We start from the raw sequence: 16615 nt of genomic DNA on the forward strand, positions 1-16615 counted from the left end.
CAGACCTGGCTCTGCTTTCAGCTGGTTGCAGGGCTTGGGCAAGTCACCTCGCTACTCGCCACTCTGGGCCTCTGTCTCTCCTCTATCAAACAAGAATTTGAATGAGCTCATCTCTTCCTGTTCCAAAATTGTGTAATGAATGAAAAAATTACCTCACAGTTAAGTGGAACTGTTTGGCATAGCTTAGACTGGGAATCTTTTTATTTGTGTTGGGTCTTTGTTTCTGTGCGAGGGCTTTCTCTAGTTGCGGCGAACGGGGGCCACTCTTCATCGCAGTGCACGGGCCTCTCACTGTCGCGGCCTCTCTTGTTGCGGAGCACAGGCTCCAGACGCGCAGCCTCAGTAGTTGTGGCTCACGGGCCTAGTTGCTCCGCGGCATGTGGGATCCTCCCAGAACAGGGCTCGAACCCGCGTCCCCCCGCATTGGCAGGCAGATTCTCAACCACTGCGCCACCAGGGAAGCCCTGGGCATCTTTTTAATCACTAGCTTCCTAAAATTTTAAGAGCCATCTTTAAATATATGCATTCGAAATGTATTGTCTTGAATAAGTTTGATATCCCAGGAAAACAGAATATCCATTGGTGTTTAAATGTTGCCCCTCTGTGATGTCCTTCTTAGAAAAATCCAGTTTGTCTAGCTACTTGTTTTACCACTTACCTCGAGGAGCTATTAGTGTTTTCCTACCAGACATACATCAACCTGGCTGACTGCTAATGCTGCCTGGGAAAGGCAGTAGGGTAGAGTCAGGTCTAAGGAGAGGCACTGGGAGCTGTGGCCTTGGTAATGACTTCACTCCTTATCCCACAACACTCCCTTCTCTGAAAACACCCTGGATCGATGGAGCATTCAGTGATCTGACACATCAGTACCCAGAAGTTTGTGAGGAGAGAGGAAAAGAAAAGGAAACAAGATTAAATAGTTCCTGAATACTCAGCACATACGACATGCTTTACAGATGTTATCTGATTCAGTCATCACAAATACCTGATGAGATGGGTAATATTAACACCCTTTACTGATTAAAAAGAAGAAGAACAACAACCAAAAAAACTGAGACTCAGAAAAGTTATCTACAAGCTGTTGAAAATGTGATTAAAGGGGATTTAAATAATAAAATAAATTTAATGGATCACATAACTGAGGAGTCAAGCTTGGTCCAAAGCCTTAACACATATCAGCAGTTTTCCAATTTCTATTTCTCTTTCTGGAGTGTTGGTTTTGGCTTTAGGCCACATTGCACCTCCCAGAAGCTATTGGCTCTCCCTCAGGACCTCATCTCTCTTTGCTTTAGAGTAGCCTGTGGTCCCCACCCAAGCCATGGGATTCATTCTCTCACTGGCTCTTGTTGAGTCACATGTGTTTTCCCTGAAATAACCACTCTGTATTGATGGGGGTGAGTTGGTGTTGGGAAGTGTTGATCAGTTGGCCCATTCCTGGTGCTGCTGGGTCAAAGGTACAAGTTAGAAATTGACTGAATTCCTTAAAGGAATATCTGGGTACTGTTGGAGAGAAAATTTGAAGGACTAGATATTGAGGTGGTAACTCAAAAGTTCCCCAGTAGGTTAGGAAATGACCAAAGTGCCTAGAGTTTCTACTACAAAAATACTTTTTAAACAAATCTAAAACAAACTTTAAATGTCCAAGAAACAGAAAGATCAATGCCAGAGTCTGGGGTACTAATCCTTAATTCCCAAGCAACTTCTGGAAATTGTGGAGATTTTATATGAGTAGTTTAGAGTTTATTATGCAATGATACTTTGAAGCTGGTCAAGATAAGGCATGGAGACTAAACAACAGTTCCACTAACTATGTTGTTTTTCATTGCTCATATTACTGGACACATTTTTCTCACTGATCAGTGGAAATTCTCATGAAAAAGTAACCAGGACAGATTGGTTCCTTGCATCCAACCCTCTGATCATCTTGGAATAGGACCATGAGAAAGAATCTGAACGATTCCTAGATCCATACCAGTGTCTTTTTATTTTTTTTTTCTTCAAACATCTCACCAGTTCCAAAGATGACCGCATTTGTTTTCAGCTATGAAGTATTTCTTCATCATTAATAATGTGACAGTTTCTAGAGACTTGAGTCAACTCCATATGATTTAAAATTAATGAAGCTAAAACTTTTAAAAGGAAGACTATATTATTTTGCCTATTAAAGAGGTTTTTCTTTCCATAATCTAAAACACAAACATTTTTAATTAAGAGAATTCACATGGGCTCAGGGAAACTCTGGGTAGCAACCACTTACCCTGTAGAAGCAAAAACCATGAAATGTGGACATTAAGCTTATTTATCCTCAAGAAGTAAAGGGAGCTCAAAATTTAACCTGAAATGGTAGGATTCATATTAGTTGGATATTGCATCATTTCTCTGTACAGGTGGATATCAGGTAAGAGTGAAAACAGGTTTCTGATCCATCACATAACTACCAATATACCCAAATAGTCTTCGATTAACAATATCCCATCTGGATGGAAAATGTATCCCCTCTTTTAAAAGATTATACATTTTGGTCTGAAACCTAAGTTTGAACAAAAAATTGCTTGTGAAGAAATTAGCACAAAAATTTCAAATATTAATTTTTTGGTTTACCCCATGCTATCTTTAAACCACAAAGGTAGAAATAATTGAAAAACAAATTTTTAAAAAGCCTCCTTTATAATGTTATCTTTTAAAACAGAACACAGACTACAACACTAAGATGACAATGAATCATCTATGTGGACCTCTTTAGAAGCACTTACTGCCTGTGGGTGGAAGTTGGAGTGGGTCTCCGACTCTGCTTGGTGTCCTTTCTCTCTCTCTCTCTGGTACAGTTCAGCACATCACAGTTTGAGTGACCAATACGTCAAATGCATATTCAGAGAAGAGTGACTTCGGTGGTGAAAAGACTTCAAAATGAGGTCATGTCCACTGTCTGGATGTGTTGAAGGAATTTGGATCTTAACCTAGGAAATGACTTCATTTCTTTTTCCAAATAACCAAAAAGTTAACTTGACCTAGAGAACTAAGTGTTTAATTCATGAGCATCTTAAGAAAAACCAGAAGCAGTGAACGGAGGCTCAAGAAAGTGGCTAAGTACACAAATGATGGAGTTGGAAAGTCAGGGGTTCAAATACCTGTCCCACCACATACTAATTGTATATGTTTGGCAACATATTTAACCACACTGAGCCTCAATTTCCCTGTCTGATAAATAGGGAAAATAACAACTAACCTGCAGGGTTGTCATAATGATCAAATGAGTCAACAATGTATTTGAAGTGCTACATGTAGCAACTGGCATTTGTAAGGATTCAACAAATGGTCTTTCAACAGTTACTTTATAAATCAGCATCAGACTATTACTATTATCTGTCGGAAGTATGCAATGAAAAAATTCTTGCCTTTGGAAGTAGTAGTTTCAGCCATCAGTTGAGGTGTTCAAGTAGCTTCTTATGGCGTAAGGAGTATGGGCTTGATGTCATCAGGTCTGGATTTGAATTTCAGTTCTAACACTTTCCAGCTCTGTTTAACTTGGACATGATATTTAATTTGTATGAGCCTCAGTTTTCTTTTCTTAAATTAGGATAATAATATCTTTTTCACAAGTTTGTTTTTTCCTGAGTAGTAAATAACATAATCAGAACAAGAATATCATTTTTTGCTCATGTACAGATCTTCCTTGACTTACAATGGGGTTATGACCCAAGAAACCCATCGTAAGTTGAAAATATCATTAAGTCAAAATGAATTTAATACAACTAACTTACCAAACATCAAAGCTCAGCCTAGCCTACCATAAATGTGCTCAGAACACTTACATTAGCCCACACGTGGGCAAAATCATCTAACACAAAGTCTATTTTATAATAAAGTGTTGAATATCTCATGTAATTTATTGAATAGTATACTGAGAATGAAAAACGAAGTGGTCATCTGGATGCAGAATGGTTGTAAGTGTATCAGTTATTTACCCTCGTGATCGCAGAGCTGACTGGGAACTACGGCTTGTTGCCGTTGCCCAGCATCACAAGAGTATCATACTGCATTATCACTAGCCTGGGAAAAGATCAAAATTCAAAGTACGGTTTCTGTTGAATGCATATCGCTTTCACACCATCTAAATCAAAAAATTGTAAGCTGAACCACTGTTAAGTCAGAGACTGTACTCAGTGCCATGCATTATGCTAAATGCTTTACATGCATACACTTATTCAGTCCTTATAACAAAACTGGGAGGAGGTTATTACTATTATCTCCATTTTACAGATAAGGAAACTGAGACAGACAAAATTAAGTCGTTTGCCCAAGGTCACATAGTTAATAAGGGGCCGAGGAGGAATCATAAGTACAAGATGTCTGGCTCCTGGAGCCATGCTCACGAGCATTTCCAACATGGTGCTTGACACTGAACATTTTCTCATTCCTTCCCTGTGCGCCAGAGGACCACTTAGCCACCATAGCCATACAGTGAGAGCAAAACAAAGATGCCGACTTGCCAGGGGTAGTAAGTCAAGAGTCCAGACTTACCTTTCTTGAATGCCAATCCATGAACTAGGGTCAGATTGCCTGCAGTTAAATAAAAGATTGCTTTGAAAAGTATGAATTCCTGGGCCCACCTCTGGAAATTATGAGTCAGTAATTTGAGGTGGAGCTCGAAATGTGTAACTCCCTAGGGATCCTGTTGCACAGCCAGGGTTGATAACCAATCTATACATGACTCTGTGTGTCTTCCAAATAGGAGTTTCTACAATCTTTTAAATTTTCTGAATAAAAACAGGCCCTTGATGGTTTGATTCTAAATTTTCCATTTGTAGTCAGGCGCATTTCCTCCTTCTAACTGATTAGGGAAAAAGACATATAGGGTGGCAGAATCCATTGTGTTTTCTCCATAGAAAAGCTTCACCCCTCCATTTCTAAAGGGTGCGTCTTAATTGAACATTGCTGTCACCTCCCTGCTCACCTAATACCTTCTACAATAAATGGAGATGAAGAAACCAAACAAACAATTTCAAAACCTGAGTACAAGCCAGTTCCTCAGTCTCCAGGAGATGTTATGGATAACATAAATAAATAAAAAGCAAAAATGTAGGGCACATTGAGTTTGTAAAATAAATGGGTATGAAACTCTACCTCCACCTCAGGCATGCAAGACTGTGCAATTTAGAAGGAGCAGGAGGGGGACTTCCCTGGTGGTCCAGTGGGTAACACTCCGCGCTCTCAATGCAGGGGGTCTGGGTTCGATCCTCGGTCGGGGAACTAGATCCTGCATGCATGCCGCAACTAAGAGTCCACATGCTGCAACTAAAAAGACCCCGCACGCCTCAATAAAGATCCCGCGTGCCGCAAGTAAGACCTGGCACAGCCAAAATAAATAAAATAAATAATTATTTTAAAAAAAGAAGGAGCAGGAGGAACAACATCTGGGTCCAAGGAAGATTTTGTCTGTGAAAAACATCCTTAATTATGGTCCATATACAAGAGGAAAATGGTGAACTTTCAGCTCAGGGCATAATCCTTAGGCAAGAAAAACAACAGGTTAGGAAAATGGATCCAAGACCCTGATTCAAGTGTGTAAAGTGAGGTCCCGTGAAGATCTCTGCTCCTATAGTTGAGTGACTGTGACACTGGATGGAGGTGACAAAGAGATTGTGTGTGTGTAAATATACATGCATTCACACACAAATGCATGTTTCAAAATTATACCTACAAACATAATTTCAACAAATCATCAGTCAGTTACTCCTTAACTAATTATTTGGACAGAGGAGTTTCCCCAAGTTTTAGTAGAGAATACAGAGGAGAAAAAAAAGGTTTCGTAATTCTTTGGTTGGAATTTGATTCACAGCCAAATTAATTTCTCTTTCCAGTGTGTTGTTTTTTGTTTCTTCCCTTCCCTAGACAGGACTTGGGGAATGATAATCATTTTTCATGAGAGCAAACATACATATTTTGGTTCCCTAGATTTTATCATGGTATAAACACCTTAAAAAGATATAAATGTTGTAAAAACTCCAAAATAGCTGGAAGGCAGAAGTGCAGTGGGGAATTTTCCAGGATATACTTTGAAGAAAGTCGTGACAGAGTGTTAGGCAGGGAATACAGGAATGACATTTGGTAACTCTAATTCTCGAGAGAATAGAATGACCCAAGTGTTTCTAAAGAAGCAGAGCAGTGTATGTCTCAATAAGAAAAGGGCAAAATAAATAATTGCTGTTGTATAAGATAAAGGAATAGAAATGACTTACTGTGAAGGAAAGGGCTTTACAAAATTGTAGTGGACCTCAAAAGACTATTTTTAAAATTTACTGTGAGTGCCAAGTGATAGTGAAAAACATCTGTGCATCTTTGCCCAAATAACAGATAAATAAAATAGAAACTAAACAGTCAGCAGAGACCTTGTCCGTTTTACACTGAAGAGTTGCTGTTTTAGCTGTACTTTTTTCCCAGTCAATTGTAGGGAAATAGATTCTTTGGGCGCCATCTAGTGATGAAGTGGAGGAAGACAACTAAAAGAGTTGGAATTTTGTTTTATTTTGGTATTTGGTACATAGGAAAAATGAGTGTAATGAAACAGTTGAGTTTCAGGGATAAGGCATTAGTTTGAAACTTTTAAATGAAATCAGTACTCATTGGTATAAGCAAGAATTTGGAGGTGATTTGGAGAAGGGAGGGAACTTTGCCTCTCAGTTTTTGTTTTAACTCCCAGCATCTAGAATGATATCTAGCATACTGTATAAACCTTATGTGAATCTGTTGGAAATAAAATGAATAAATGGTGACAAAAATTACAGGATTTAAGAGACTGTCTATCTCTTGTTCTGCATATATATTGCATCCACCTACATTTTTTAAACAGACGGTGCAACTTTTTTTTTTAATTATTAGCACCTTTAATTATTATTTATTTATGTATTTATTTTTTTGGCTGTGTTGGGTCTTCGTTTCTGTGCGAGGGCTTTCTCTAGTTGCGGCAAGTGGGGGCCACTCTTCATCGCGGTGCACGGGCCTCTCACTATCGTGGCCTCTCTTGTTGTGGAGCACAGGCTCCAGACGCGCAGGCTCAGTAGCCGTGGCTCACGGGCTTAGTTGCTCTGCGGCATGTGGGATCTTCCCAGACTAGGGCTCGAACCCGTGTCCCCTGCATTAGCAGGCAGATTCTCAACCACTGCACCACCAGGGAAGCCCAGGTGCAAATTTTATAAGTGATTTTAAATAACAAAATTAAAATTCTTTATACTAAAGCATTGTCATTGCTGTAGATTCTTCAAAATCATGTTAGGAGTTCCTTGCCAAGTTTGAAATGGAATATCAGAAAATCTAGGCTATTCAAGCTCTAAAATTCATATTATTTAGCCTTATCTGTTAATTAATTACTTTATTTTTATTTTGCACATTTGCAGGGAAAGGAGGAGATTAACATATATTGTATCTCTCTTATGAGCTAGGTGTCTTGTTTATATATTAATTTCAAAGAAGGCAGTTGGGTGGGTTTAAAAAAAAGATACTCACAAAGAAGGCAATTCGGTGGGTTTAAAAAAAAAAAAACCACCAAAGCTCAGAGGTTTAGTTTATATAGTCATAAAGCTCACCCAAGTTTTTCTGGCTTTCAAGCCCTTAATAATGTGTTAGACATGAGTGGTTTTTATTTGTTTGTTTTTTAGGGTTTTTTTTTTTTTTGGTGGCTTTTCTCTAGTCTGATGTTCTCCATCCCTCTTTCATAATTACCTAAGCTTGTCATTTTGATACCATTGTCTGGGACCAAGGGATTGGTTTAGGTTTGGGCATGGTAACCCATTTATGACCAATGAGACAGAGAAGAGGTCTTCTAGAAAAGTTTCTCATCCTGGATAAAAAAAAACACAAGAGAGAAATGTTCCTTTTCTGGCTTTTGACATTGGTTTCTGAAAATGTTATGCCTGGCACTATTGCAGTCATCTTGTGACCATGAGGGGAATGAGTTCACATATCAAAAATGACAAAGTGAACAAATGGGAAGATGGGCATTTATGACATTGTGGAGCCACTAAGATAACCAACCAGGGGCTGCCCTGCCTTGAACTTTGTGTTGTATGAGTAATAAAGAAACTCCATTTATAAGTCATTTAGAGATGATTTTTCTGTTACTTATAGTTGAAAACATCTTAATTAAAACATGTAAGTGAAATATAAGAAAGAAGTAGTAAGAAATAGTTTGTTTAAACCCTATTGGGAAAAAGAATTAATGTGAAAATGAGTGTTATTTTAATAAATCAGAGAAGTAATCTTGCATTTAAAAAAATCAACAAATGGCCTATTGAAAAAAAATATCTAGCAAAATGTGTTTGGTGAACTTTAAATTGAGACAAGGAGGAGCTAAATTCTATAGAACGATCAATTAAAAAGACGAGAAAACTGAAAATCTGCTTACCACTTTATGGGTGCCACAGTTTAATAGACTGTTAAAACGATGCTTTAATAACTTTCTCAAATCCTCTAGCACGCCAATGGAAAACTGGGTAAGCCAAATTTCAGCACACACGACCCCTGTTGTATTGAGCTTAGCTGTCCTCTAAAAGTGGTGCTCTCATACTTCTAATATGAGAATTAATATCTTCACTTTCTTGGAAGCCAAACCAAAATAAGGAAAACAGGAAACAACAATAACAACCGTCCCCCTCCCCCCGAAGCAGAGGACACTTCAAATTGAAGTGGAAATTAAAAATAAAAATAGTTTATTTAAAAAATTCAAATAAAAGATGAAAGTAGAAATGTTTTCAAAGTTAATTGGGGTGGTGATTTGAGTAAATATAAAATTATTTGTATTAAATTTATATAGCAAGATGTAAACATTATAGCTATTTGCATTGTATTCTGTTTTGGCAAACACACACACTCACTATCATTTCCTTTGAAATGATTTTTTTGGATAGAAGATTTAAAAAGTCAACCCGTTATTCTTTTTGCCTCTCTTTAGAAGTAGTAACTGGTGGCAGGAGGAACTGGTCTTCTGATTCACCATCAGCATCTTGCTATCTTTTATTGATTCCATTTGCTCCCGAGAGCCATCTTACTTCCCATGCAATCAACTTTCAATAAAATCGAACTTCTCCATACCTCAGGCTCATGAAAGTGTGCTTTATAATTTGGAGAACTAGCTCTATTACTTTCCTACATTTCAAAACATAGTTATTTTGCCACTATTTCACTGTGGGTCAACAATGTAATAAATTTTGAGTCTGAAAGGATTTATGTGTAAAATCATCATCATATCACAGCTTAGAGACATTCTCAGAATAGTTTCCTTACACAGACATTGTAAAAAGTAGCATAATAAAATAGGTGGTGTTTCTCATTAATCTCATATATACCTCTTTTTACCTCTTTACAGTTATATTAATTACACCATAAATAATAACTCAATAATAATTATTATTATACCTTCATAGCATGCCTGTGAGATAGGTGTATTATTATTACCATTCTACAGGTGGAGAAACTGAGGCTGAGTGGAAGAATAACTTATCTGAGATCACGTAGCTATCAAGTGGCAGAGCCAGGATTTGAACCCAGGCAGACTGAGAGTAAAAACTCGGGCAACAGGAAACAGTCTTAATTCCATCGCTCTGTTGAGACAATTAGCTTGTTAAAATTATGTCAGAAAGGATCATGCATACCTTGCTGTTGGGAATGTAGAATAGCAAACACTCTTGCAAACAGTTTGGCAATTTCTTATAAAACTAAATGTGCAGTTACCATATGGCCAGACTACTGCACTCTTCTTGGGCGTTTAGCCCAGAGAAATGAAAACTTGTATACATGTGTTCACTGTGGCTTTATTTCTAATAGCCTCCAACTGGAAACAACCCAGATGTCCTTTAGCAGGTGAATGGTTAAACAAACTGTGGTATATCCATACCATGGAATACTACTCAGCAATAAAAAGGAATGAACTGTTCATATACACAACAACTTGGATAGATCTCAAATAATTTCTGCTGAGTGGAGAAAGCCATTTTTAAAAGGTTAGGCACAGATTTTAGTTATATAACATGTTTGAAATGGCAAAATTATGGAGAGCAGATTAGTGTTTGTTACTGGTCTGGAATAGGGCAGCTGGGTGGGAAGGCGGTAGATGTGGTTAAAAGGGCAATGCCAGGGATCCTTGTGGTGAGAGGGCTATTTTGTGTCACTACTGTGGTGGTAGATACACAATCTACACCAGGTAATAAAATTACATGGAACTAAGTATACATACACCCCAACACAACTATAAATAAAACCAGGGAAAATCTGGATAAGATCTGTGGTTTACGTCAGGGTCAGTGTCTGCTCGTGAACTGCATTATATTTTTGCGAGATGTTATCACTAGAGGAAACCTAGTAAAGGGTACATGGGATCTCTATTATTTTTTACATCTACTGCCAACCTAAATGATCTCAAAATTTAAAAAGTATTTAAAAATTATTGTAGATAATCCTATTATCTTAATTAGAATTATTTTCCCACACACCTAAAAAAAGTGAACTAAAATTTTTATACATAGTTTTAGCCACAAAGTAGATATAAAAATAAGGTTTCATTCAGCAAATAAAGCTACCACCCTCCACTGGTGCAGTGCTTTTACTGTTAGAATCCACTAACAAGTGATTCAGTAATACCTCATTTCTTTGCTATATAGACGTGCATCATACGGTGGTTTTTTTTTTTGAAATGTGAAAAGAAATTCCTTAATGGTACAGCTTTCCTTTTGCATTAATTCATTATCCGAGCCTGGACATCTTTTGTCTGTTTTCATTTTCTCTGTGTGACTCTTGTCAAACACATTGATTTTTTTAAAAATATTTTTTTTATTTATCAATACCCACTGATTTTAAAAATATACATAATTCAAGTCATTTATTTTTCTTTAAAAATGGCATAATAGTTTGTCTCACCTTTGATTTGAACAGGATAGAGGGAAAATACCTTTGAAAACAATAGGTTTTAAAGTCTGATTTCTTCAAATGCAGTACTAATGAATCAAGGCAGTCTTAAAGTCACACAGCTTCCAGTTTAGGCTGTCATTTTCTTTTCACCTTCTCTCCAAATCCCCCCAGCTTCTGCTCCCCTGCCATTTTTGTTCAGCCTGCTCCAGCTGTTATTGATGTTGCTATAATACACACAAAGCGACATTTGCCTTTATGGTTGCCATGGAGACACTGCTTCTTAAAAAAAAAGAGAAAAAAAAAGTCTTTCTCTTCTGAAAAGAACTGTGATGTTATGCGTTCGCCCAGGTCTGTGAGCAAGTTTTCTACATTCTGAAATTACATAAGTAGCTCTGCAAAATGAACCTCTGGCATTTACTGTATATATAAGTGACCTTGTACTATTTCACTAGATACACGCTATTTCCCCTAAGTTGCGACCATATCCCTCTGGCCACAGGGAACTACATAAACAAAACAGCTAATAATTCTCCCCTTTCCTTCACCACTCTCCTCCCAATTTTAAAATCTATAGCAGTTAGTTACATCTCTCCCAGCTCTATCCTCCATTCAAACTTATGGTTGGACATACTGTGTACATTTATCAAATACCATGACTTATAGTTGGCATTATCCTGTTGAGAAATGTACTGTATATTGTCTTTTAAATTTTTTTTTAATTTTTTATACAATTTTTAAAGGTTAACTCCATTTACAGTTATTATAAAATATTGGCTCTATTCCCCGTGTTGTACTATATGTCCTTGTAGCCTATCTTACAGCCATCGTTTGTACATCCCAATCCTCATCCGTATATTGTCCCTCTTCCCCACTGGTGACCACTAGTTTGTTCTCTATATCTGTGAATCTGCTTCTTGTTTGCTATATTCAGTAGGTTGTTGTATTTTTCTTTTTTTTTTTTTCCACACACACACACACTGTATTTTATTTTTACAAGAGATAGACTGACACCAAGCATTGTACATGGATGACCACAACAAAAGCAACAATGATTGCAATTACCAAACGTGAAACACACTTATACGATGTCATAATATTGACATTCATATTCCACATATAAGTGATATCATACAGTATTTGTCTTTCTCTATCTGACTTATTTCACTCTGCATAATGCCCTCCAAGTCCATCCATGTTGCTGCAAATGGCAAAATTTCATTCTTTTTTTATGGCTGAGTAGTGTTCCATTGTATATATGTACCACATCTTCTTTATTCATTCATCTGTCAGTGGACACTTAGGTTGCTTCCATATCTTGGCTATTGTAAACACTGCTGCGGTGAACATTGGGGTGCATGTATCTTTTTGACGTAGTGTTTTTTTGTTTTTTTTCAGATACATACCCAAGAGTGGAATAGCTGGGTCATATGGTAGTTCTATTTTTAGTTTTTTGAGAAACCTCCATACTGTTTTCCGCAGTGGCTGCACCAATTTATGTTCCCACCAACAGTGTGTGGGTGTCCCCTCATATATTGTCTTGTGCTATGTGTTGTGTCATGTATATTCACACTGTCACTTCCACGAGACTGTCCGGTGCTAACTTGACATTCCTCTCTTCCTTCCCTCTTCTTTGCCTCAGTAATTTAGGGATGGACAGCAAATCACTCCATTGACACATATTCATTAAGCTCCTACTGTGTGTCTAGTACATTCTAGGAGCTGGAGATACAGCAGTGAATAAGACAAGTCCCTGGATTTTAATTACGTTTGGAGAAAAGTTGATTTACTTTAGGTATAAATAATCTTTTACTTTTGCCCTTTTTAATTAAACAGAATACCACAAAAACTCTTGTTGGTACTGTTCATCATTGAGACCTTTAGTCCCTTATACTCTGAATCATAAAAATGACAGTTATAATAAAAATAGAAAAGTTCAAAGATACAGCATTGCTCAGAAACAGTATCAGTAACTTTGGTGGTAAGGTAGTTGGATGGAAATTGGCCCACTGAGCTCTGGGAACAGACGCTGGAGAGATGGCTATAATTTTAGCTCCTACAGTCTAAGAAAAACAGGGGACCAGAACCTGAGCCATTGCTTGAAATAAAGGTCTGGGATAGTGTGCTCCAACCTGTGAAAGGAAGGAAAAAAAAAAAAAAAAGACTTTTGACCAACAACTAGTGTTTTAGCTTATAATAACATTGCTTAACAAGGATGAGGGGGGCAGTAAAAACTGCCTTGTATCCAGGACTTGTGCCAAGCTGCCCACTGACACAGTGCCTGGATCTGCACTTGCCTCCAGTATCATCCCTGAGTAAGCTCAGAGTCACCTACACAGACCTTGTTCTGGTCCCCAGTGGTCCAGGTAATGCATCACTTGGAAAGGTAATTATAAAGTGAGAGCATAAAAAACAAGCAAAGAACATGAGAAAGAAAAACTTCCATCTAAATGAGCTTGAACACCAAAAATTCCAAAGTACATCAGAATTATTATAATTGAAAAGATAACCAAGAAGATTAAAGATTGGTATATAATCACTCTGGATGAAATGAAAATAATAGAGCAATCTGAAAAATTAAAACAAGTGTGTTTGAGATTTTAACAAGATTTTGCAGAGAGATAAAAGAAAGGATAACAATCTTGAGAATATAAAAATTATGAAAAACCAAAGCAGTAGCATATGAAAAAAAATCAAGTAAAAACCTTGGAAATGAAAAGCACTATTATAGAAAAAAATAAACAGGATTAACTCAAAACTAAATGCAGTTAAAGAGGAAATTTTAAAATGATAGGAAAAAGGTACTGGGAAATATACACAGAATCTAGCCCTAGGAGGTAAGACACTGAAAAATATATATGAAATAGCAGTTAGACGTGGATATGCTATAGAAAGACTCCAAAACTGTTTACTAGGAGTTTTAGAAAAAGACAATAGAAGAAATAGCTGAGAAGCAATAGCTAAAGATAGTTTAGTATTATATAGAACTGAAAAGAATAAAATTTCGTATCGAAATACCACACAGTAACAGGATGTATTTTATTTAATTTATTTTTTATTTTTTATTGAAGTATAGTTGATTTACAATGTTGTGTTAATTACTGCTGTACAGCAAAGTGACTCAGTTATACATATATATACACTCTTTTTCATATTCTTTTCCATTATGGTTTATCACAGGATATTATAAGAAAGAGCTGATTCCAGTCCTTCCCAGGCTAACCATATGGGCAAATGAGATAGAGAACTCAGCTCTTTTTTTTTTTTTTTTTTTAATTTTTATTTATTTATTTATTTATTTATTTGGGCTGTGTTGGGTCTTCGTTTCTGTGCGAGGGCTTTCTTTAGTTGTGGCAAGCGGGGGCCACCCTTCATCGCGGTGCGCGGGCCTCTCACTGTCGCGGCCTCTCCCGTTGCGGAGCACAGGCTCCAGACGCGCAGGCTCAGTAATTGTGGCTCATGGGCCTAGTTGCTCCGCGGCATGTGGGATCCTCCCAGGCCAGGGCTCGAACCCGCGTTCCCTGCATTGGCAGGCAGACTCCCAACCACTGCGCCACCAGGGAAGCCCCACAGGATATTATATATAGTTCCCTGTGCTATATAGTAGGACCTTGCTCTTTATCTATTCTATATATACCAGTTTACATCTGCTAATCCCAAACTCCCAATCCATCCCTCTCCCACTCCCCATCACCCCTTGGCAACCACCAGTCTATTCTCTATGTCCAACAAGATGTATTTTAAAATAGACTTGTTGTTTATTCCAGTGAGAAGTCTTTTGTCCACTGGGAAAATGTAAACTTTAAAGGATGTTGGTGAAACAATGACTTGTCTACTTATAGAATTTAATTTATTACTTTAGCCACACATGTATTTAAATTACATTTTATCTAAATAGAGTAATTTAGAAACATTGTTTTTTTCCCTCAGTCACACTTAAAAAATACCCAACCTCTTTAGATGCATCTTTAACATCAGTGTCTTTGTCATCACCAGAGTATTTTTTTTTTTTTAGAAATTGATTGATTTATTTATTTTATTTATTTTTGCTGTGTTGGGTCTTTGTTGCTGTGCGAGGGCTTTCTCTAGTTGCGGCGAGCGGGAGCCACTCTTCATCGCGGTGCGCGGGCCTCTCACTATCGCGGCCTCTCTTGTTGCGGAGCACAGGCTCCAGACGCGCAGCCTCAGTAGTTGTGGCTCACGGGCCTAGTTGCTCCGCGGCATGTGGGATCTTCCCAGACCAGGGCTCGAACCCGTGTCCCCTGCACTGGCAGGCAGATTCTCAACCACTGCGCCACCAGGGAAGCCCCATCACCAGAGTATTTTTAAATTATCATAGCAGCATCACTTATATCTCAGTTGTTTTGAGATACAGCACTATGTGATTATGTGTGTGATGTGAACACTGAAGGTTCCCATTCACACACATTAGTACAATTTCATTTTCATTTTTATTCTTCCTCTAGGTTTATATTCCTAAACTTCATAATATAATAACCTTTATTGCTTTTTAAAGTAATCTTTAAAAGCATTGTTTATAATGGTCTCCAACCCTTGGAAACATAATGTCAAAACCCAGGAATAAATACTGTAATTGTTAACCTTCTTTGCCTTCTTTTATTCTGATTTTAACAGATTATCTTTGTAAACATGAAAACTAGCATTAATTTTAGAAAAAAAATCGTTGGGTCTTTTTTGTCTAATGTTCTAAGCAGTATTTTATGGCTTATGAAAGTGTCCATAACATGGGAGACTGTATAAGGACTCAAATATATGTATGGTTATTTTCTTTTCTAGAAAATTTGGGGGAAAAACTTACCTTATATTTGGGTTATATAAGGCTTTTATTGACCTCTTACTCCATATCAGGTGTTGGTGCTAGGTATGTAGCAGTGAACAAGATGGATAATGGTCCTGATCTCCTGGAGTCCACATTCTAGTTTGGTGATATAAACAATAAGCAAACAAGTAAGAAAATATCATGCAGTGATAAATGATATATAGAAAAGTTTTAAAAATTTCAAGAAATTGGATGAAGTTTATAAGGGTCTAGAGGGCTTCCAAGGAATCTGAATATTCGATTGAAGGGCCCGTGAGACCAGGTAGACTTTAAGACTCCTTTAAGGACCAACCCAGGTCTAGAATTCCCATACCCTGAATCTAAATCCACTAATTTACCTTTAGACCATTCATCTTTTTGTTTAAAACTTTTTGACCTCACATAAAAACAATGTATGATATAGGAGGATGTTATAAAGCTAGAAAAAGTAGAAAGGAGAAGAAAATTGTAGAAAATCAAAAGTAAACAAAACAAAACAAAAAAACCTCTGATTTACTGGTAGGCAGAAAGGCATGAGTCTTGGTCATGTACAGAATTTTTTGGCCACTTGAAATCTGCCCTATGGGGAGGATATGTGTACTTTTGCTTGCCTACCTTCTTTTCTTCTTTTCTCTCTTTCTTTCTTCCTAAAATAATGTATTTTTCTAAAGTAAGCCTGCATTGCTTATATAATCTGGGAAAACCCCATGCTTTTAAATTGGAACCATTAGCTTTCACTTGACATTTCAGACATCATCATCTTTTTAATTTGAAGTGATTGAAGTAGTATTTTTTTTTTTTTTTTTAATTTTATAGCTACTTTATTTATTTATTTATTATTTATTTTTGGCTGTGTTGGGTCTTCGGTTCGTGCGAGGGCTTTCTCTATTTGCGGCAAGC

General features: G+C 37.3%; 1 protein-coding gene across 6 annotated transcripts in view; it reads right to left on the bottom strand.

Annotated features, from left to right (window-relative positions):
• Positions 1-211: 211 nt before the first annotated feature.
• LOC309629926 (uncharacterized protein) overlaps positions 212-16615 on the bottom strand; it is a 136715-nt gene continuing 120311 nt past the window's right edge. For 2 of the 6 annotated variants that reach the window (XM_082394535.1, XM_082394538.1), the window contains 2 exons: positions 4522-4560; positions 212-3524 (listed from right to left, as the gene is read on the bottom strand). In XM_082394535.1, coding sequence (XP_082250661.1) covers positions 3445-3524; positions 4522-4560 — 119 coding nt within the window. In that variant the 3' untranslated portion in view covers positions 212-3444. Of the gene's footprint in view, positions 3612-4521; positions 4561-14896; positions 15833-16615 lie in introns of those variants that run through there. The other 4 variants (XM_082394536.1, XM_082394537.1, XM_082394530.1 and 1 more) reach the window with 2 other exon arrangements.

This window comes from Balaenoptera borealis, assembly GCF_965194805.1.
Source record: "Balaenoptera borealis genome assembly, chromosome: 5".
NCBI lineage: Eukaryota > Metazoa > Chordata > Mammalia > Artiodactyla > Balaenopteridae > Balaenoptera > Balaenoptera borealis.